This window comes from Filicampus tigris, chromosome 9 (genome assembly GCF_054856515.1).
Source record: "Filicampus tigris isolate MCC_2025a chromosome 9, RoL_Ftig_1.0, whole genome shotgun sequence".
NCBI classification, from domain to species: Eukaryota; Metazoa; Chordata; class Actinopteri; order Syngnathiformes; family Syngnathidae; genus Filicampus; species Filicampus tigris.
Genome location: NC_141225.1, coordinates 6,344,411 through 6,365,272, shown reverse-complemented (window position 1 = coordinate 6,365,272; position 20,862 = coordinate 6,344,411). Strand labels below are relative to the sequence as shown.

General features: G+C 41.2%; 1 protein-coding gene across 5 annotated transcripts in view; it reads left to right on the top strand.

Annotated features, from left to right (window-relative positions):
• The window catches only part of LOC147141753 (metabotropic glutamate receptor 4-like), a 213,904-nt gene that overhangs the window by 181,426 nt on the left and 11,616 nt on the right, over positions 1-20,862 (top strand). For all 5 annotated transcript variants that reach the window (XM_086040447.1, XM_086040448.1, XM_086040446.1 and 2 more), the window contains 2 exons: positions 7,691-7,827; positions 10,925-11,860. In XM_086040447.1, coding sequence (XP_085896573.1) covers positions 7,691-7,827; positions 10,925-11,860 — 1,073 coding nt within the window. The remainder of the gene's footprint in view (positions 1-7,690; positions 7,828-10,924; positions 11,861-20,862) is intronic.

The following is a 20,862-nucleotide window of genomic DNA, read 5'->3' as shown; positions in this document are numbered from 1 at the left end:
TGAATTACGATTAATCTGCTTTGCTCTTAACCTACCACAACTGTATCTCGGTATGATGGAATCCTAAGATTCTATTACCAATGTTCCAACCGCCTTTTACATACACAGCAAAACCTAAAATTAAACAATGGAATATCTCAAATCAAGGCAAAACATGCTTGTTTACAAAGATTTCTTCTTGCCAGACAGTTTTTAAGAGTATTTCCGCTGATTTCCCTTAACAATCTTAACAAGGTATTATCAATTGTTTATAAGATTTTATCACAAATTATAAGTAAATATCTTAAAAAAGGAAATACTATAATTCCATAAGTGTATGTAGTATAAACACTCTAATTTTAAGACATTTGTAAGGGTTTCTGATGCTAACTATCTTTACTCGTTTTAAGAAATCTTTCCAAGTGAAAATTTCCTGTTGCATTTGCAGATAAGGTTGCAAATATTATATTATAATCTTCTTTTTGAATGCCCATGTTCTCATTAGAGTTCACCTTTTAAGTGCTTTTGAGCTTGCAACTGCAACAGGATCAACTGCAGACAAAATCATAAAGTGATGATGGAGCCATTGAGGCGCACGACACACTTCAAGAGTGAAGTGTACTCGTGGTAAATTCTGCATGACTTTCCCATGCTGAGGTCATTAAAAATTAATGACAGTGTAGCAGGGAAACATGCCTCCATTCGCCAAGGTGTCCTGCTTGTGGGTCCATTTGGTGGGAGAACATGTTGGATTAACGATCGCTAATTCTTAAGGTGTGTACTGCTACCGTGATCATTAAATATAGCATATGATTACAAGCAGTTAATTAACCCCATTGGCCCGGAACAAGCAAGTGGCCGTCAGTTCACGTGCGTTTGCAACCTCAGGGCTCATGTTGTCACAGAGTGCAGCTCAATGTTGTGGCGGCAGAGGAGGAGGGGGATAAGGAGGAAGAGGAGGAGGCCTCTGTGGAGCTTATTATGCGAGCAGACTGTTTAGACGAGCAGTTTGTGCCACATGACAGGCCTCATTTCTTATCTGCAACTCCAAAATTGGCCAGACTGGCCTAGAATCTCCGCCCTAATGAAGAGGACCTACCACTGGCATAGGGAGAACGAGAGAAACCACAGGTCGCGTTCCCCCCTCGGCCATTTCATTTCATTACCCAAGCACTTGAATCCCTGTTTTTTTGTTTTCTTAATTTTGTTCACCACTGGAGAGGTGTGATGTGCTGAGCCAGCACATGATGCCATCTGTGTCACAGCATCATGACAGTTATGTTTGTAGCATGCCACCCCCCCCCCCCCGCCCCCCAAAAAAACCTTTGGTTATTTGGTTATGTGGTGTCGCAGTACAGGTTTTCCAACTACTCCTCAGAGTGGTGACAATTGGTGTCAGAAGTGGGACCCAGTGCGACCGAGTGTGCTATCACTACAGTTGTGTTCATAATGTGACTACCAAGCCACTAAAGAGCTTATCGCTTCAGTTTTGTTCAACCCAGTAAAGCTGTGTTACGGAGGGTACTGATCTTCAGGGCACTACTCTTCTGAGTTCGGAGCAAAATGGTGTCAGAAATGGGACGATAGCCTTGAAAGCAAAGATTATGTGACAGAGTGTGGTGTTGTAGTCACTAAAAACAACACAACTTGAGTTCCAATCTGGGGAATACTACTCTTCAGACTTGTGTTAAAAATGGTATTGGAAGTGAGACGATATCCATGAGGGAGAAGCTCCTGTGGCAGTGTGGTGTCGTGGTCTGCTTTATTCAGATCCAAGATCCTGTTTAAAGTCATTTTGAGGGTACTACACCCTCAGTTCTGTAGTAAAATGGTGTCAGAAGTGGCATGGTAAGATGTGAGGGAGAAGGTAGTAGGGTTTGAACCAATTAGTCAACTTTACTACTCTGCATCAATATTTAAATCTTATAATCTGCCTATCCCTAATCATGTAACCCTTTTTGGCATCTTGTCTTCTAAATGGCCAATTTGGAATTGTCTGTCTGCTGCCGTCGCTCAACTATAACACTCTGTAGCAGTGACATGTCTAGCCAGCAATGCGGCACCGTCTGCACTGCATATGTCTGCACTGGTCCCAGAGTACAAAAATAAGATAGTTGTGGATGAGCATTGGAAGCTTTGGTTATTCCGATTGCTGCTAGTCATAAAATATTCAGACTAGCGGGACCATAGGTGGCGAGGAACAAAGGCAGCAGGGTGAAGTGAAGCTCATCTTTCTTGCCAAAGTTGTATGTCCAATAACTCAGGAACAACTGTGTGCTAACGAGAACTTTATTAGTATCACATTCATAACACACAGCGACATCAATATCATTGACATCATCGATTAACGGGCTCTAACTCATAATTCATCCCATTGTAGTCGTCTACCAAAAAAATCTTGAATCGTCACTCAATCCCTAGAAAGTAGTGTAATGGACCGTGGTGTTGTGGTCAGTGTGTTTTCAGGCATAATGCACCTGTGATAACTTGGCGAATGAACCACTCCTCAGTTTGGAAAAGTGGGATGATAAGCCGTGTGGGAGAAGACATCGTCACCAGCCAGGTGCTCACTACAGTTGTGTATGTACCCAATCAGCCTACATTGCCAAATATCTCGGCTGTTTGGTGTTTTGTCCTATAAAAAAACAACAACAAAAGCTAATACAGTACAAATCAGGGTACAAATATGGTACGCTTCTTTGTCAGAGGTGGGATAGCTAGCCAAGAGCGAGGAGGTATTGTGACTGAGCATGGTGTCATGGTCAGTGTACATTTTTGAAGACCCAAAAGTCCCTGTTCAAAGTCAGTTTGAGGTCACTGCTGTTTTCAGTTCTGTTTGAAACTGTCAGAAGTGGGATGCATACTGATGAAGGAGAGGTTAATGTGACTGTGTGTAGTGTTGTGGTCAGTATATTTTTTTAAACAGTAGATGCGTGCACAAAGGAATTTTGAGAAGAAGTAAAAAAAAATGTGTCAGAAGTTGGTAATCAGTATTGTAGTCATTGTCCAGGTTTCTCAACCCAATAGACCGGAATCTGTTGTGACTACTGATGTGTGACTCACACGTATTGGAATCCTCCAAACCACTGGCTTTCGTGGTGAATGTCAGTGGCGTATAAACAAGTTTTGTTATGAGTCCTATTGTTCCCGTCACCACCGCTGACGTACGAGCGTCCTGCGGAGATCACGCTGGTCTGCTTCAGTTTGCCGCTAGAGCCGAAAGTGCTCCTTGGTGAGTCTCTGTGGGTGGCCAGCTAAATCTAAACTGATAAATACATGTTTATTCACGCTTGATTGTGAAGTGATCGTTGAGTGGCAAGTGAAAGGGATGTCGGGATTCTGCTAGCACATATGAATAAAAAGACAAGTTTGGGCATATGCAGGAAGAGTATATCGTCAAATTTGGTGGCGATTGTTGATCGAGTTTATTAAGCTTTTATTGATTGAAAATGTTATTTACACTTCTACAACAACTACAGTTGAATTCCAGATTGTTTTGGGGGTTTGTTGCTTCAAAGTTCCCAAAATTCAAAATTATTTTCGGCCTGCTGTCCGGGGTGTAATGTACTGCGGGTTGGGACGGTTAAAATATGCTTGCAAATTTACTGTCTTCCGAGGTAATAACAGAGGCAGAAGGCAACCAGTGTGAAAAGGGCGTGTCCACTTTAATGCTTGTGACTCACTGCCCATGCCTCTTTGTTTTGAAAGCAGTGTTGCTTTGTAATGTACCAATAAGGGTTGAGGTCATTAAAGTTGATCAAATGTACTGTCTTTTAAGATAGAATCATTTGCGTAACAGAGGTAGAATGCCAAATGTCAAGGTGTACGACCCAACTAGCACCCCATGGTAAATTGCTTAAATTAGTCCAGACTACTATTCATCAATCATCACAAAATTGGGTGTACAGGAGGTCATCCATTTTGGCTTGAAGCAGCCATTCTGGGCCAATTCCAGGGCTCATACATTTACATAGTGCCACTAAGGAATTTAGTATCCTAATGAGCCCCAATCGGAAGCGGGTATCAAACACAGAAGGGGGACGAAAAATTGGAGAGCATTTCTGCCTACACCAAAGTCTGTCACTCATGAGCACCTCCTGGGAAGACCGCAACATCGGTTTCACTGAACAATACGAAATTGGGTGGTCACTTCTATCTGAACAGGACACACGAAAGAGCCTCAAGAACCCATGCCTGAAGTTGAACAGGAAGTCTTCCAGTTTGGGATGAATAACCATTTTGTAACAATTCAAGCGCTTCTATTTTCACATGAGTTCTCCTTAGGTAATTTGATCAAACAGGCCCCAATCGAAACCAGGTATCTTGAATAGATACATGACCTGAAATTGTGAAGTGTTTCTGCCTAGGCCATCTAAAATTGGCAGAACTTGGCGTCACAGTTAGCTGATCATTTCATCAATGGATTTGCAGTTAAAAGGTTGGTGCATTAATCGCTGCTTACAGCTTCAATTTCCATTATTCCTTATGGGAAAATTGTCTCACAATCCAACAATCTTCCATACTGCCAGTGCCAACCTTACAAAAGACTTTAAATTAAAAAAGAACATGTCTATATTGACGATGTCAATGTGATTAATACACACTGTAATTCCCCCCTTTTGGGAGACAAAATCAGTGTAATCCCCCCATGACGGCCGGCTGCTTTGTGACGTGGGCGGCATTGTCACCAAGGCGGGCCCGACTGAAGCGCTAATCCACATCTGGATGAGTCAGCCCAGCTGTGGATCAGAGCGCCGCGTCCTCCGGCGATGAAACAATGAAAAACGACTCAGCAGAATTACCAAGTGCACCCTTTTCATTCCGGACGTGTGGGAGGCTTCCAAATAGATAAACCAGCTCAGGGACAGGGGTAAAAAAAAAAATACCCCCCCCCCCTCAAAAAAAAATATGCACAGGTTTTTTCATCAGGTTTGTGAATGTTGACAGCAGAAGCAATTGGACACAGAGTCCCTCCACTGTGCCTCTCAGGACAGCTCTCTATGTTCTACCTTGATTAAACGCTTCACTGGGTTCACAGTGAGGATCATCAAGCTGCTGTATGGTCAAGATGAGGCCTGCCTTTTTAGTGACACATCATTACGGCGTGTCTTCAAACAACACACACTTATCACGGTGATGAAGCAGAAGACACAGAGTCAAAGCGCATCATTGTTAGCACTCATATTGTAGCTTAGGGTTGTTGTTGCACCACTCAGGTCCAGTAGGTGTGGATAGTCAGGGGTTCACTTAACATTAGCTAAGCACATGGAGTTGCCTTGGGCCCTGGGACTTCCAGAGGCCCCCAAACTACGGGGTTTTCTGAAATTCAAACACTTTAGTGGATAAACTATCAAAACATTCATATTTGGTGATAATTGCTATTCAATGGACAGGGAGAACATCATATCAAAATGATTCTGCAATTAGTAACTTAAGATGTCAGATAATTGTAACAGATTTCAGAAACAGGACAAAATGGCCTAAATTACACAATTACCTTTTGTCAAAATTGAATCGAGGCAGAGCATTTCAGTAAATACAATTTAGATGTGGAGGGCTTCATGCCAGTGTTTGCATATAGAGCCCGCAAATGTACACGCCTGTCCATGGTGTATATTCCAAACTGTTTTCAACTGTTAAAACAGTCGATGGACTGAATGGTAAAATCAATTCTAACATGCCTGAAAACTATTTGTGTATGTGTTTAAAGAGCCTGTACAATGCGCAAGTTTAACTTTTTGAGACAAACCATTCAATGATACCGTAATTAGGTGAACCATTACAGGTATCTAAAGAGGGTGAAGAGACGATTCTGAGTTCTTGATTATTGTACAAGTGGTAGGGAGCTGCCAGTTCCTTCTCAGATTCTTCTGATGTCAACGCTCTTCACAAGTTACTGACATGCTGTTGTGTATGAACCACCGTTAAGTCTTTGCCCTATCAGCTCAGTGGCATCTTTCAGCCTAAACAAACCATTTCTAAGGGGACTGCAATATCCTATAAAAATCTCATCTGTACAGCTGCCTCAGCCTCGTCCTCGCCCGTCAGTATTGCTTGTCACTCCTTTTCACGGTGGTACGAGTCGTGCAGCGAGATAACATCCATCCCTGCGTCTAATCCCCCCGTGAGCCTGCGATGATGGCGGCCAATCGCTTCTCTAATCAGTATAAACAGATGTGGATGAGGACAAAATACGCCCTGAGCGAATGCCTGGAATTTGTGGAGTTATTACATGACACCGACTCTAAATCTGCCTTAGAATTTAAGGGTTTATTCATGTGAATTCGACAATATATCATCTCACTTAAGCACAGCTACAGTAAATTAATACCCACTCTACTCTATTCCTTTGACCATTTTTTATCAATTCTGTTAGTTGCATGCAAATATTAAGTATTGCTTCTAATCTGTAGTATGGATCCAAGCCTTTGGCACAGCACATTTAAACCAAGCAATAATATGTTGGTAAAATCAGAGTCATTTTGGATAACATTAATAGATAGACTGTTACCAATATCTAAAAAGGAAGAATACCAATGTCATCAGGGAGGTAGTGGAGTCATGTTTTGAGCCGGAATCAAAGGGAGAGAGCTGGCCACTTTCGGGTCGATGAAGGCTTGAAAATATCCTCTGAAAAGTATGTGGAGTGACTGTTGACTTTTTTTCCATGGTACAACGTTATTAACATAACTTTGCGAAGCAAAGTCATCTTTGTGCATGGAAATGCACCATACTATGCCACAAGAAATTCCATCATATGGGCTGCAATGGGCATCAAGGAGAGAAACTTGCATGTGGCACCCATCCTCCCCTGACGATCAACCGTATTGAGAATCTTTGAAGTATCCTCATGCAACAGGTTTATGAGGCTAGGAGACAGTAGCAAAAGATCTGTGAGGTTGGGAGGCAGTTCATATCCAAACAGCAGCTCTGGGAGGCTATAATGCTATCCTGGAAAGAAATTCAAGCGGAAGCTGCCCAAAAACTCTCAAAGTTCAATGGATGCAAGAATTGCGAAGATGCTATCAAATAAGTGGTCCTATGTTAAAATGTAACTTGATCTGGTAAGATGTTTAAGATTGAAATAGCTTTTTCAGCAAATACAACCTCCTAATGCTGCAAACTCAACAAATAACTATTTTCAGTTCTTTTCAGTTTTTTCTACAAAATGTCTTAAAACACTGTTGTGCATAATCATTTGGAAGAGTGTATTTTCAGAAAAACTATGTTTTATTTTGAAAATATGTATATTGTTGTCATTGGGGGGTTTGTTTAAAAACATTGAAATTATTCGGTAACACTTGAAAATTATCCTGAGTTCCATTTGTGTTAGCGAATGAAAATGACACAAAAACATCATTTGCATGATAATTTGTAATGATGTATTTGTATGAAAAACACTTCACATTGTTTAAATATAAAACAATCAAACAAAGTGAGCTCGATGATGACTGAGTGTGTCTTCTTGTGCCATTTTACCATATATTCTTACGCCGCTGCAAAGACTAGTTCATTGCATACCGTTTGTTGCCTCATATTTCAGAACCGTCATATACTGAGAAATCTCGTAATCAAAGTGAATGTTTCGATATAGTTTGGGAAAGGCTGAAATAGACAAATAATAGCATCACATTAGCATTAATTGCAAATGTGTATTTGACAGAAAATATTCTAATTCATGACAAGTAAATGCGGTGTGATTATTTTCCAGGCATCGCAGGAAACCCGGTGCTCTTCAACGAAAATGGAGATGCCCCCGGGCGCTATGAGATCTACCAGTACCAGATCCGGAACCTCACAGCGGAGTACAAGATCATCGGCCATTGGACGGATCAACTTCATCTCAATGTGAGTGAAAAAGTGGATTTAAAGTTTGTGTCTCTGCTTGTTCCCTAACTCCTCGCAAATCACTTGATAGGTGCCATCTTGCATGTGTAAATATCCTGAGGGCCTCCTTGAATGATCAACCGGACAGAGATGAAAAGAGAGCCATGACAGACACATTTAATAGCATCTGTGCCCGACGGCATCATTGAGTTTTAATACGTAACACTGTGGGCTCAGCAGACTGTGATGAAGTGACGGTCTTGTAACAGTAAACGGCATAAAAGCAACAAAACAAATTATGTTTTGACAATATGAAGAAGAAGGCCTTGGGCTGTCAAAAAGAGATTAAAGTATAAACACACGAAACAGCTTGAGAGAGAAGCTTTTGTCTTCTGTATTTCTTTAAACAACCTGCTGCTGACTTCAGTTGAGCCAAGCGCACCAATTCTAACAGTTCAGCTGGCTTTATTTAATTAGTGTGCTTTGTCTTTTAATTAAAAAAATGTGACTGCCAGGTTTTGAAAGCGCAGCAACAATTGGAGAAAAGACAACTTGTTTGGAATGTCAAATTGAAATTATCTTCACGAGTGTTTGGAAAAGACACATGGTCACATGAGGAACCTGTAGAGGGCGAGTAGGCAACCACTCAAAGGCAAAGAGCCACAATTTTGACCGAGTCACCGCAAGGAGCCGCAGCATACACATACACTTGGTACCTTGATTGTCGAATGTAATCCGTTCCATCACCACGTTCAAACGAGCCCTCCACACACACTGTACTGTTCACTTTGTCTAAAAAATACATTTTTCCTCACAATCCTATCGCGGGCTGAAATTACATTTTCATCAAACAAACCTGCTTTAACAATATCAAAAGCTCATGGTTTGGTTTTATCACGGTATTGATGTCACAGTATGATATTTATTACAATATTGTGTGAAAGCTCACATTGCAGTAAGCCTTAATGTATTGCTGGAAGGTTCACTGTACACCATCTGGTCACTAATTTGACTGTATCATATTTCTTATTTTCAGCATTTGAAATGTTATACTTTCGACTGACAGTGATTTCTTCGCTTATCAAGTTAGAAACACAGGAACACTGTTAATAAAGGGAATTTGTTTAGATATCTCTGTGGGTGAATTGTCTCCAAAGTCGCCAGTCAGCCACTCATCAGTGCATCTTCAGACGTGTCAAATTATCACGTGGGTTACGCAGCCAATCGGGTGCCTGTATTGCGATTACAGGCACCCGATTGGCCGCGTACAACGGACCGGAAGTGAGGTGCTCAAATGCCACACTGGGGACTAAAATTACATTTTAAGAAGAACGGCTCATTATTTTGCAGCGAAACAAGACGATAAGAAACGATAGCAAGGAACTTTTACCGCACCATTCGATGCTCCCCAACCCTCACCACATACACAATAATGGGGTTGACAGCGCGCTGCGCCCAGCTTCGATCATTTTTGAAAAGTGCTTCAAGAGCTGCCAGGCCTGCTGTAGGGTTATAATATTACATGTATTCATGTTTTTCAGTATGATATGGTTAGATAGAATACATAATACAATACATCTTTGTGCAACTGCCTTGCGCTCCGGTCACATGCTACTCATTAAACAAACACAGTGCAGCTCAGCTTCTGGTTTGCGGTAGGATAGTGATACAACTACGACACATTACGAATTCTGCACTCAAAAACGGAGGTTTATTAATTTATCTTATCTATTGGTGCTGCACCAAACGGAAAAAAATTCATTTGATTTGATCCAGATTTCCCAAGAATTTATGTTGCTGACAAAAACTGTTTAGCACTTTGTGTTCTGAGTTTTGTCTTTCTTCAAATAACGTTACTCTTCTGCGATAGAATACGAAAACCCAGCTGAATCGAAGGAACATTTCCTTTGACTGGCTGATTGTTATGAGCAAACACCCACTCCCCTGAAAATAGAATCAGCTGGCATGGGAGCGTCAAGACAGCTACTTCAGCACAGCTTAAAGCATTCAAATTAAAGTTAACCTTTGCAACTGACCTTGAGCTCATATCCTTCTACTCCAAATATCTTCACTACTGCTACTTGCAGCCACCGTAGACACTATGTGCACCAAACCTACTGCAATCAATATTAATCTGCTTCTTTATTGTCTTTAGCCCCTTTCACACTGCTTGTCAAAGCCGACTTTGTCCCAGAAGAGAGCTGAGAAAGGTACAGACACGGAATTGCGTGGTGAAGTCGACCCAGCTTTGGCTCAAGTATTAGAGACATGATAGCAGCTTTGACTTGCAAATTTCCTGGCTTAGTGGTTAGTATCAGAGACTGAACAGCGGTTGTATGAAAGAGAATTGCAACAGGCGGTAAATTTCAACACCGAGTCTCAAAGTAAAACAAACACCTAGGATGAGGAGGTAAACTGAAGCCGAAACAAAATTTTCCTGGCTTTCTAGGTACTGTCAGAGAGATGATGGTGAGGAAGTGGATATTCAAATTTGGTCCAAATATTTCATGGTTTGGGTTTAGTGGTTTAGTATCAGCACTGTCTGTTGTAGAGACCAGCGGAAAACCAGAGCAAGTTCAGAAGTTAAAGGTAACACACAAGTCTGACAGCTTTGGAGGTAGTATCACAAAGTTTAAAAGATATGTGAAGAGAAGCAGGAAGTTGAAGTCGACCAGCCAATTTCCCCAGCTTTGGAGCAAGTAAGTTTGGAAGTATCAGAGACAACAACTGTATGAAAGGTAACTGCACTAACTAAGAGCAGGCCTGCAAAGTGCCGCTGATCAGAAAGACTGTGTGAAAGGAAACAGCTCAAAACCAGGATAGGGTGGGATGTTGACCCACAAATGTATTGGATTAGGAGGTAGCTGTAGATGTGTTACAGCGGCTGTATGAAGAAGAATAGTGACCGGGGTGTGAAGTTCAACACCTGGGACTCACTTCTTCTGCCCTGATGTGTTGAAAGCAATTGTAGCAGTCTGACCAGTGCTGTGTACGTCAGACACTTTGTCCTGAAACTTTGGGTTCTGTGTGAAAGGCATGAAAGGTGAATAAATTCTCTCTCTTTATGTAACCTCTATGTCAAAGATGCTGACGTCTGTTTCCTGCGCTTTCCCGGTAGGTTCGTTCAATGCAGTGGCCCGGCGCCGTTCGTCAGATCCCATCGTCAATCTGCAGCCACGCATGTCGTGCCGGCGAGCGCAAGAAGATCGTGAAGGGCATCCAGTGTTGCTGGCACTGCGAGCGCTGCGACGGCTACCAGTATCAGGCGGACACGTTCACCTGCAAGATGTGCCGATTCGACTCGCGGCCCAACGAGAACCACACGGGCTGCGTTCCCATCCCCATCGTCAAGCTGGAGTGGAGCTCTCCATGGGCCGTGATCCCGGTGCTCATCGCGGTGGCGGGCATCATGGCCACCCTTTTCGTAGTGGTCACGTTCGTGCGGTACAATGACACCCCTATCGTGAAGGCATCGGGGCGAGAGCTCAGCTATGTGCTGCTTACCGGCATCTTCTTGTGTTACGCCACCACCTTCCTGATGATTTCCACCCCTGACGTGGGGATCTGTTCCCTGCGGAGAATCTTCTTGGGCCTAGGCATGAGCATCAGCTACGCCGCCCTGCTCACCAAAACCAACCGCATCTACCGCATCTTCGATCAAGGCACCATGTCCTTGAGCGCGCCCCGGTTCATCTCGCCAGCTTCACAGCTTATCATCACGTTCACGCTGGCGTCAGTGCAGCTGCTCGGCGTGTGCATCTGGTTTGGCGTGGATCCCTCCAAGGCCATCATAGATTATGAGGATCAGAGGACGTCTAACCCAGCAATGGCCCGCGGCGTGCTCAAGTGCGATATCTCCGACCTGTCCCTCATCTGTCTGCTGGGTTACAGCATGCTGCTCATGGTCACCTGTACCGTGTACGCCATTAAGACCAGAGGGGTCCCAGAGACCTTCAACGAGGCCAAGCCCATTGGTTTTACCATGTACACCACTTGCATAATCTGGCTGGCATTCATCCCCATCTTCTTTGGCACCTCACAATCCACAGAAAAGGTAGGAATGTGGTTCTTTAAATGTATTTGAATGAACATTGTTTTTCTCCTTGAATGTTACAAGGGGTCCTCGGTGTATACGATAGTGAATTCAAAGTATTTTTGGAGATAACATTAATAATTTAGATTGAATGAAGAATCTAAAACCAAATCTTGTGTTGTGTATAAAAAGGGCGTATAGAAAGTTGCATGTAAACAATTCAGGAACAACAAACAGGAATTCCTAAACTCCTGCGGGAAGTATAATATAACTGCTATGAGATTTTACTTTAAAGAATTAATGAATTACACGGGGTCCTCGATCCATTCCTACAATATCAACATAACACTAAATTGTCCGTTACGTTTTAATGAGTTAAATTGGATCGAATCTTCAATATGGGCCTAAACTGTACAGGACATTTGACATGGCAGCTTCTTCGATTTTAACCAAACTAAATATGTATTAGGTTTGTAATGTGAATAATTTTGTCAATCATTGGAACTGTATAGTAACAATGATGCTGTTTTCAACGGAGGCATAACGTATTCCACCACTCGGCAGCAGTTTGCAGCCTAAATCGCTTGCTGTAGCTATCAGAAGTTAACAGAAAGACAGAAGATTTGATGCAAATGAGACATTTTCTGCTTATATATAAAGAAATAAGCAGAGCTGGGCACTTGACCTTTTTTTGCCGATCAGTCCCCCGCCCTCCGGCGCGATCTGTTGTAACCTTCCGGCCTCGGCCCTCCGGCCTTATTTGTAAAAATTGTCGGCCCCCAACCCGTTCCCAAAAAAAAAGCGTCCGTGCATGATTCCGTGGGAGGGATAGTTGTATGTGCGTAAGGAGACGAAGTGAGCGAGTCGAGAGCTGTAATGTAACTGCTTGCTTTATTTAACAGCAATCATTATTTATATGTCAATGCAGCGGATGTGAAATAGGTCAGTGTTAAGACTTCTGATTTAATGCACAAATTTATGTAGCTCTTGGGCAATAATTTTCTGTATCCTAAACATGAGCAACGTTTTCATTAAGTCTCACACGTTTACACTTCATTTATTCACTATTCTTTTTTATGGCTCTGTGAATGTTCGAGGTGTCGGTGCAAAAGTTACAAATACCAGCTGATTGTCATCTGTCATTTTACGTGAACCGTCAATCAGGAGGAGCACACAGCCTGTTGGTATGTAGCGATCTCATTAGCAGCGCATTGAGCCAATAGCACTATGCATTATGGGCGATGTAGTTGCCCAGGAGTCAGGACAAACACCTTTTATTCTGTGATGGCGCAAGAGAATCATGTCACATTCACACAGGTAACGGAGCAATCTTCCCCCGTACAGAAGCTGTCTCTGCTTTGCTGGGAAAGCGCAGCTACATAACACAGGTGCCAATGTGTGTCTCATGATTTAAAAGCCCCCCTTGATACAATAGACAATGTAGAACCAACAAGCATATTTACAAAATGGTCAATGTAGATTAATAATACACAGAAATAACCCTTGAATTGTTTAAACAGAATATGTTGAGTTTTGAAAATGTTCAAAAAATTAAAACAGCAAAATATGAAACAAAATATTTACTGGGCTACATATGACATGGCCAGCTATAAGTACCGAGACAAGAAAAAAAGTGAGCAGGCTTGGAGAACCGTGAGCGAGGAGCTTATCATACCTGCACTATAAAAAATGTTTGTGAAATTAACATTAATATGCTGTAAAATCATGACATCAAAAATCTGTAATATGAATAACAATTAATCGGTGTGTACTTTAAAGCAACATATTGTAAAAAAACAGAACAATTAATAATTGTTAATTTTACAATTAATATATGTGGAAAGGATCGTATCTCCTTGTAGAATTGATGTATTATTGTATTTTAAACATTGAACATTTGTTTTACTTAAACCAATGCAATACAGTTAAAAATACAATATGGCTTGGTTTAAAGAACTGAAATAAATTGTATACCATTTTACAAATGTATCTATTTCATGCACTGATTTGCATTTTCTGGCTGAAGCCAATCAGAGTGATTGTCACTGACACCACTTTGCAGACTGACATTGGTGGCTTATTCATTCAATTCATATGAGCACCATGACACAAAATATATGAATTTGCCACAATTCTAAACACTATTTTTTCATTTAGATTTGTTCTCACTTCCACCATGAATGTGTTGAGCAAAATTCTGGACACGTATGCATTCTACTTTATGAAACCATAACTGAGGACTACACTACATGTTAACATACACATCATCGTGGAAAGATAAAGCCGTTCTCATGTTGTGAAGAAGGTTGTTTGTAATCTTCGAGTGGAGCAGGACAACTGACGGCGTGACTCTATGGCCTGAAAGTATGCCTTGAAGCATGCTGCGCATTTGGATAACTAGTGGATAACTAGTGGATGAGTATTGATGCATTTAAAACGTTCAGATGCAATTGTTGTCGTTTGCCCATATCGCCGAGTAGGTTGACATGAACTTTAATCGCCTCGCAACTACATCACACGCATGCGGGCTGATTAGTGGGCCGGACTAAAATCCACCTCCGCCCTTGCTTAGACCGCTCTTTTTTTAAAACGTGTAAACCCCGCCCTCCACCCCAAAAATGGCCGTCTGAGGGTCCGGACTGCCCAGCTCTGGAAATAAGATTTGTTGTAAACAGTTCAACCTGGGTACCTTGGAAGTGTGCTAAAAATTGTTCTTAGGTTGTGAAGAGATTTAGCTCTGAGCCTCAGGCTGTGCGGCTTTTCTGTTCCGCATTTTCGTTCCGCTGTTTCACTTTTCCCCCACCCTTTTGTTTAAGTCAGGCGGTTAATATTTAACTAGGAAAATTCCTAGGATATAATGCATTCTGTCCACTGATAGTGTAGTGGTACACACGCCTGAGTTGTGTGCGGGCAGCGTGGGATCGATTCCCGCTCAGTGACAGTGTCTATGTGTGCCCTGCGACTGGCTGGCGACCAGTTCGGGGTGTAGTCTGCCTTCGCCCATTGACGGCTGGGATAGGCTCCAGCAACTCCCCGCGACCCTGTATAGGATAATCGGTTTGGAAGATGACATGACATGACATAATGCATTCTTGGGATCCATACCTAGTTCAACCTGCTTCAGTCATTAGAATGGATTTACACTGCATAGTTCAAGTGACATAATTCAGAATTCAGATATCCTCAAATGAGAATTAGGCATCGTCCAGATGTGGATTAAAATCAGATATGTTATTGGATAACAGCCAATGTGAGTGCAGTGTAAACGCACAAATCAGATAAGGGCTGGACGTTTAATTGAAATGTAGTCGTGACTTCAATTTTCACCTTCTCTCGATCTTTAAAGCATTATAATCTGAGAAAAACAATTCATCTGCAGAACGGCACAGTGCGTTTATAAATTCCCAATGTTGCGAAAGTACCCTGAATGCACCATGTTGCTTGCGTAGCAAGCTCGTATGTGATTCTGCCGTCCCTGCACGTGCTTTAAGATGTTTAATGACACCTAGTTGGAGTTTACTGGAAAACTAAACACACAACAAAATGAATTACACTCAATGTATATTGAAATACAAATACTTTGTTTTATAAACAGTCCTAAATCAAGAGAGCATCCCATTATAATGCTAACGCAAAATTAGCATGGATTTCGGGAGTGGGAGTCCTTCAATTAATGTATATTCACAAGAGGCCAAAATGTGCAGCAACAGCCGGCATTTTTCATTTGTTTGGTTCGGGTATTACATCCGAATTGGGTACCTGGTCCTACACTGTAAATCCAGATAAGATATCGCACTTTGTGTTTAGCAAATAAAACAACAAATCCATGCAATAGCATCTAGATGTGAGCATATAACAATTTACCAAATCATAGTATTGCGAGTTCATTTGGCCTCACACACACACAGACACACCCCCACACACACACCCCCACACACACACTCACGCACACACACCCCAGAACCCATGCTCTGTGTACACACTCATATTCCCAAGTCAAATCAATGTTTCTGACCTCTGAATCATAAACACGGATCAGATTCAGTGAGGGCTCTGGATGAGCTGCAGGTCAAGAGGGATGCAACAGCAACAGCGACAGCGGCTGGGGTGATCTGGGAATGAAGCCAAAGGGGGTACAACAATAGAAATGTGTCCATCCAGTTGAAAGGTTTTTTTTGGGGGTTTTTTTGGCCGGGCTACAAGAGGGGGCTTTGTGCGCGAACACCAGAGGACAGCCGGGGACGGAAAAGCCTCGCACTGACACGGACGCTATCAGGAGAACCAGCATGGCGTCTGACAGATGCAATAAAATGAATCCTCACCTCCTCCCCCTGGGAGATTACCGTAAACAAACCAATACATCATAAAACCAAAAAAGAGCCGCTGTGTGCAGTGGGTATGTCTTTTCGCCTCCCAGTCTCAGTCCCAAAATAATTTCAATTGTGTACGGCAGTGCAGAAAATCTGCATATGCCTGCAGTCAACTAAATGCCATTAATAATGCAGCATGTGACCGGCAGCACAATGTCTTGTTTTCATACGCTTGCTGTGAATCTGCATAACAGCTTGTTCGCACACCCACCTGCGGTTAATGCGCTAAAAGTAACGTCTCGTTCCCGATCCGGCTGGTTTTATGTTAGCGCTCATCAAACATAGCCGTTAGCCTAAAAGCAAAAGTGAAATGAAAAAAAAAAATAAAATACCACAACCTTTTATTTAATTTATTCCATCCATTATATTTGCTTCTGAAGATGTATCACTGGCGGATTAAGCATCCATTATCCATATTTTGTGTGTTTAAAATTGAAAAACTTTTCATTGTTATTTCCATTACTCAAAGGCATATAATTTACTGGGATGTCTGCACATGCTTAAAAAGTATCCATCCATCCGTTATCTGCCGCTTATCCGAGGTCGGTCGTTGAGGCAGCAGCTTCAGCAGGGAAGCCCAGATTTCCCTCTCCCCCAGACACGTCTTCCAGCTCTTCCCAAGGTGTTCCTAGGCAAGCCGGGAGACATAGACGCACTTTTCAAATCTCTTAAAACTCCCCCACACAGTAAACAATATTTCTTTATTTTCTTTGGAAAACCTTTTATAAAGGATGACAAATTTATAATTTAGCTGCACTAGAAAAATGTTTTTAAATAAGGGGAAAAAAGGAGGCCGGATACCAGTCTTGCGTTTACTCTTTCCGAAAATGCAGATGGAATAGGCTTCAGCTAAAAAGTTCTAAAGAGTGACAAAAGTGTCACTATTAATGTATGTGTAATATATGTTGCATTTTTTATTATTAGAGGGGAGAAAGGGGGATGACTTTGGCTGGTGGCCTGCCCAGGATGTTACCTGCCTCTCGCCCAAAAATCAACTGGGATAGGCTCCAGCTAAAACTTTGACACATTTGCATTGTAACGGGGGATGACTGTTGGTACCCAGCCTCCAGACGGAAGGCGATAAACGGATGGGAGATTTTAGTAAAATGCCCTGCTCTGCTGGACTCACTCTAATTATTATTAGTCGGGTGTCACAATATATTGAAAAAATAATGCCAATGCCATCCAAAATATCAACAGTACTGGCATTACTAACACTAAATAACTTAAAAATATATAAACGTATATAAAATTGTGTACGTTATGAAAATTAATTAGCGTGTACATGTTCATTTTTGCCACATGAAAAATGAATTTCTGTCATTAGATGATGACAATCTCATTTATTTGGTACATGTTAATATCACAATATCAATATTACATATTAAATTAAATGTTTTTCCATTGCAGTGTAACGCTATTATACAGTATGTTGCTCTCTACTAGGGAGTGCCCAAAATTATGTGGGGAGGAAGTGTTCTTTTAATTAGAAATACTAAATTTTTTTGCAATCTCCTCTAAAATAAAGAGTATTCTTTACCATTTATTCAAAAATATGTTTTGTCTTTTAATATTCTTGAAGGTGTGTGCAGGGGGTGCACCTTTGAATTTTCCTTTTTTTTGTAAACTGACAACTAACTATATGGGATATCAGCAATACTTTGTGAGGTGTTTGTGGTCATGTTTTGAGAATTGAAGGTCCTAAATTTGGCCCTATAAATGTCCAAATCTTACAAATGTGTGATTCTACTGCCATATAACACATTCTTCCTCTTGCTCCTCATGACATAAGTTACTCATTAGCATGCACAACAACTTGGCTGGAAAGTAGTCCCACTTTTATGACTTAAAAAGCGTCTTCTATGGCCCTAAGCTATGCTAAGGGTAGGAAAAAAAAACTTTTTTAAAGGGACTACTTGTATAGATCACAGCAGGTAACTATCATGGTTGAGTCAGGGGGGAAAAAAACATAGGATCGTTATTGACTGTACCCTTAAGGAATACTAGGGTCCTTTTGGGCTAGCTGCTAGTCCTTTTGGGCTAGCAGCAAAAAAACATAGGATCGTTATTGACTGTACCCTTAAGGAATACTAGGGTCCTTTTGGGCTAGTCATTTTCAAGAAATTTAGCTGTGTTGAAATTATGAAATGATATTCATTTTCCCCAAATTGTTACTTATTTTCCTTTAATTAGGATGAAGTAGCAAAACAACAGAAAATCTGAAAAAATGTTTTCGAGAGACATAAAACCATTTGTAGCACATTTACCTGGTCATAAATTTACCTGATCATAAATTAAACAATCCTTTATGGTAAAATTTAACTTTGGCCTGCTGGTTTTCCATTTGGATTTTGTATATTTGTCCACCAGATGGTGCTACTTTTTCCTATTCAAAGCATGCAGCACAATTTCACACTTTTTACTTGTTTTCTTAACCTGGAAATGTCATGTCGATATTGTTGTAACAACGAGAACCCTCTGTACTGGCTTTCCATTTCTGCAGTTTTTTCCCATTAAAAGCATGCAGCACAATTGTATACCTACTTATTTTCTGCAAGACTGCCTCGGTCCTTAAACAATAACTGTGGCACTTAATGGTGTATATGTAAAAGGTAAGTGTGTGACAGTTTTTGTTGTTAGTGACAAATGAGCGAGGGTATTTAAAGGACATCTTAAGTGTTTCGTAGTGACATAAACAGGATGGTACTTATTTGGAGGCAATTACCTTGCGTCAAAGCAAAAACACTCTTCATAATAGTGAAGCATGGCAGGCCCTGTAAAGCAGCACACACACATTGACACATCTCGCAGAGCAATTAAACGCTCCACTTCCTTCTGCCACAATCGCACACTTGATTTGAGAGTACGATCAACTGGACGCCACAGGGAGACGTTCTCCATTATTCAAGTCAGGACATCTGGTCCCGGTCATAAGCGTTTTTTGCAGTAGCTTTCACGACGTCTGCTTACCTGGAGAGTGACGGCCTAAATCGGGAGTTGACGCCACAGAACAAAAGCTTGGGATAGAAGCCGCAAGCACAAAGGGCTCGAATGCAATCTGCCCGCACAAATAGGTTCTGCCATTGCCATCAATGGACTCAGCCACTGTTGTGTAGGTTATGTGAAATGTATGTGAACCGACACCGTATGACGTAGATCAGTCATTCTCAACCAGTGTGCTGTGGCATATTAGTGTGCCGTGAGATATTATCAGGTGTGCCGCGGGAAATCATCCAATGTCAATTATTTTGACAAAAAACTGTTTTGTTAATTTATTTATGCCAGCCACGTATAGTAACAGGCAAAACAATAAAATGGTCTTCCACTAGAACAGAAGGTACATGATGACACTGTATAGCCACTTTTTATGAATCGTTTTGCTAAATGGTGTGCCGTGACATTTTATCCGATGCAGAATATGTGCCTTGGCTCAATAAAGAAATACTGATACACATAGTGCACTCCATTTACCATTTTAATCAAATCGGTTCAGATAATGGAAGGATGGATGGATTTTCCATCTGTATTTTTTTTTTTTCGGATCGACGATTGACAAACTGGCGATGATTACTGACGATGATGGATCGCGGTTAAAATAACGTGATGGACTGACAGACTGACGATTACATTTTCGTCCAACTCAAAAAAATGACAAACTAACGATGATGGATGGGTCCCCATGCCACTGACGAATGATGGACTGCCAAAGTTTCGAAAATTGCCCACCTCTGTGAATTAATACTATGTAGAAGTGAATGTGAACATTATGACAGCAAGTATAATCAGCCGCATTGTGTGTAGACTGTTATTGAATGGTAATAATTCCTAAAATTGCAGACGTGGATGACAACTTTGCATGAAAAATTCTATATGAATGAACAAAAAGGCAGCAACAGTAGTTACCAGTATTATCTATAGGTTACGTTATTGAATTTGAATAACAATAAGCATTGTGACACTGCATGGATAAATATGTAGACAAAAGCGGTAACATTAGTCAGCAGGATCGTGTGTTGTTTTGATTGTTTGATTGAATTTGAATACCATCTATCTATGCTGATGTGAACAACAACACTACATGAATAAATACTATGTAGAAGTGAATGTGAACAACAAGGCAGCAACCATGGTCTGCTACATTCTGTAGATTATTTTACTGAATCCTAATATAGTGCATACTATTATGCAGATGCAAGTAGCAACCTGGTGGTACATGAATACTAAATACTACAGTGGACCCCCTCATACTTGCATTCAGGCAATCGCGGAATTGCATTTTCCCTGATTTTTTTTTTTCAATGCTTTATAATATATATACATATATATTTTTTTTTTCCCCTCCATTTGTCATGCAAAACAAATATTGAATGTTTATCAGCGCATCAAAGACTTTTGGGGGTGTAAAAAAATAAATAAAAAATAAAATAAATACATTTTCCCAATACATTTCAATGGCAATCAATTATATGAGGGATTTTCGCTATATGTGGGCCGGTCTGGTCCCTATCCCAGCAAATAGCGGGGGTACTGTACCTAAACAAAAAAGGCAAAAAGAGTAGCCAGCAGCATGCATTTGTATTTGTGTTTGAGTAAATATTACTATATAAATGCTGAATACTATATAACTAAGTGAGTGGCAACTGTGTCCTATGC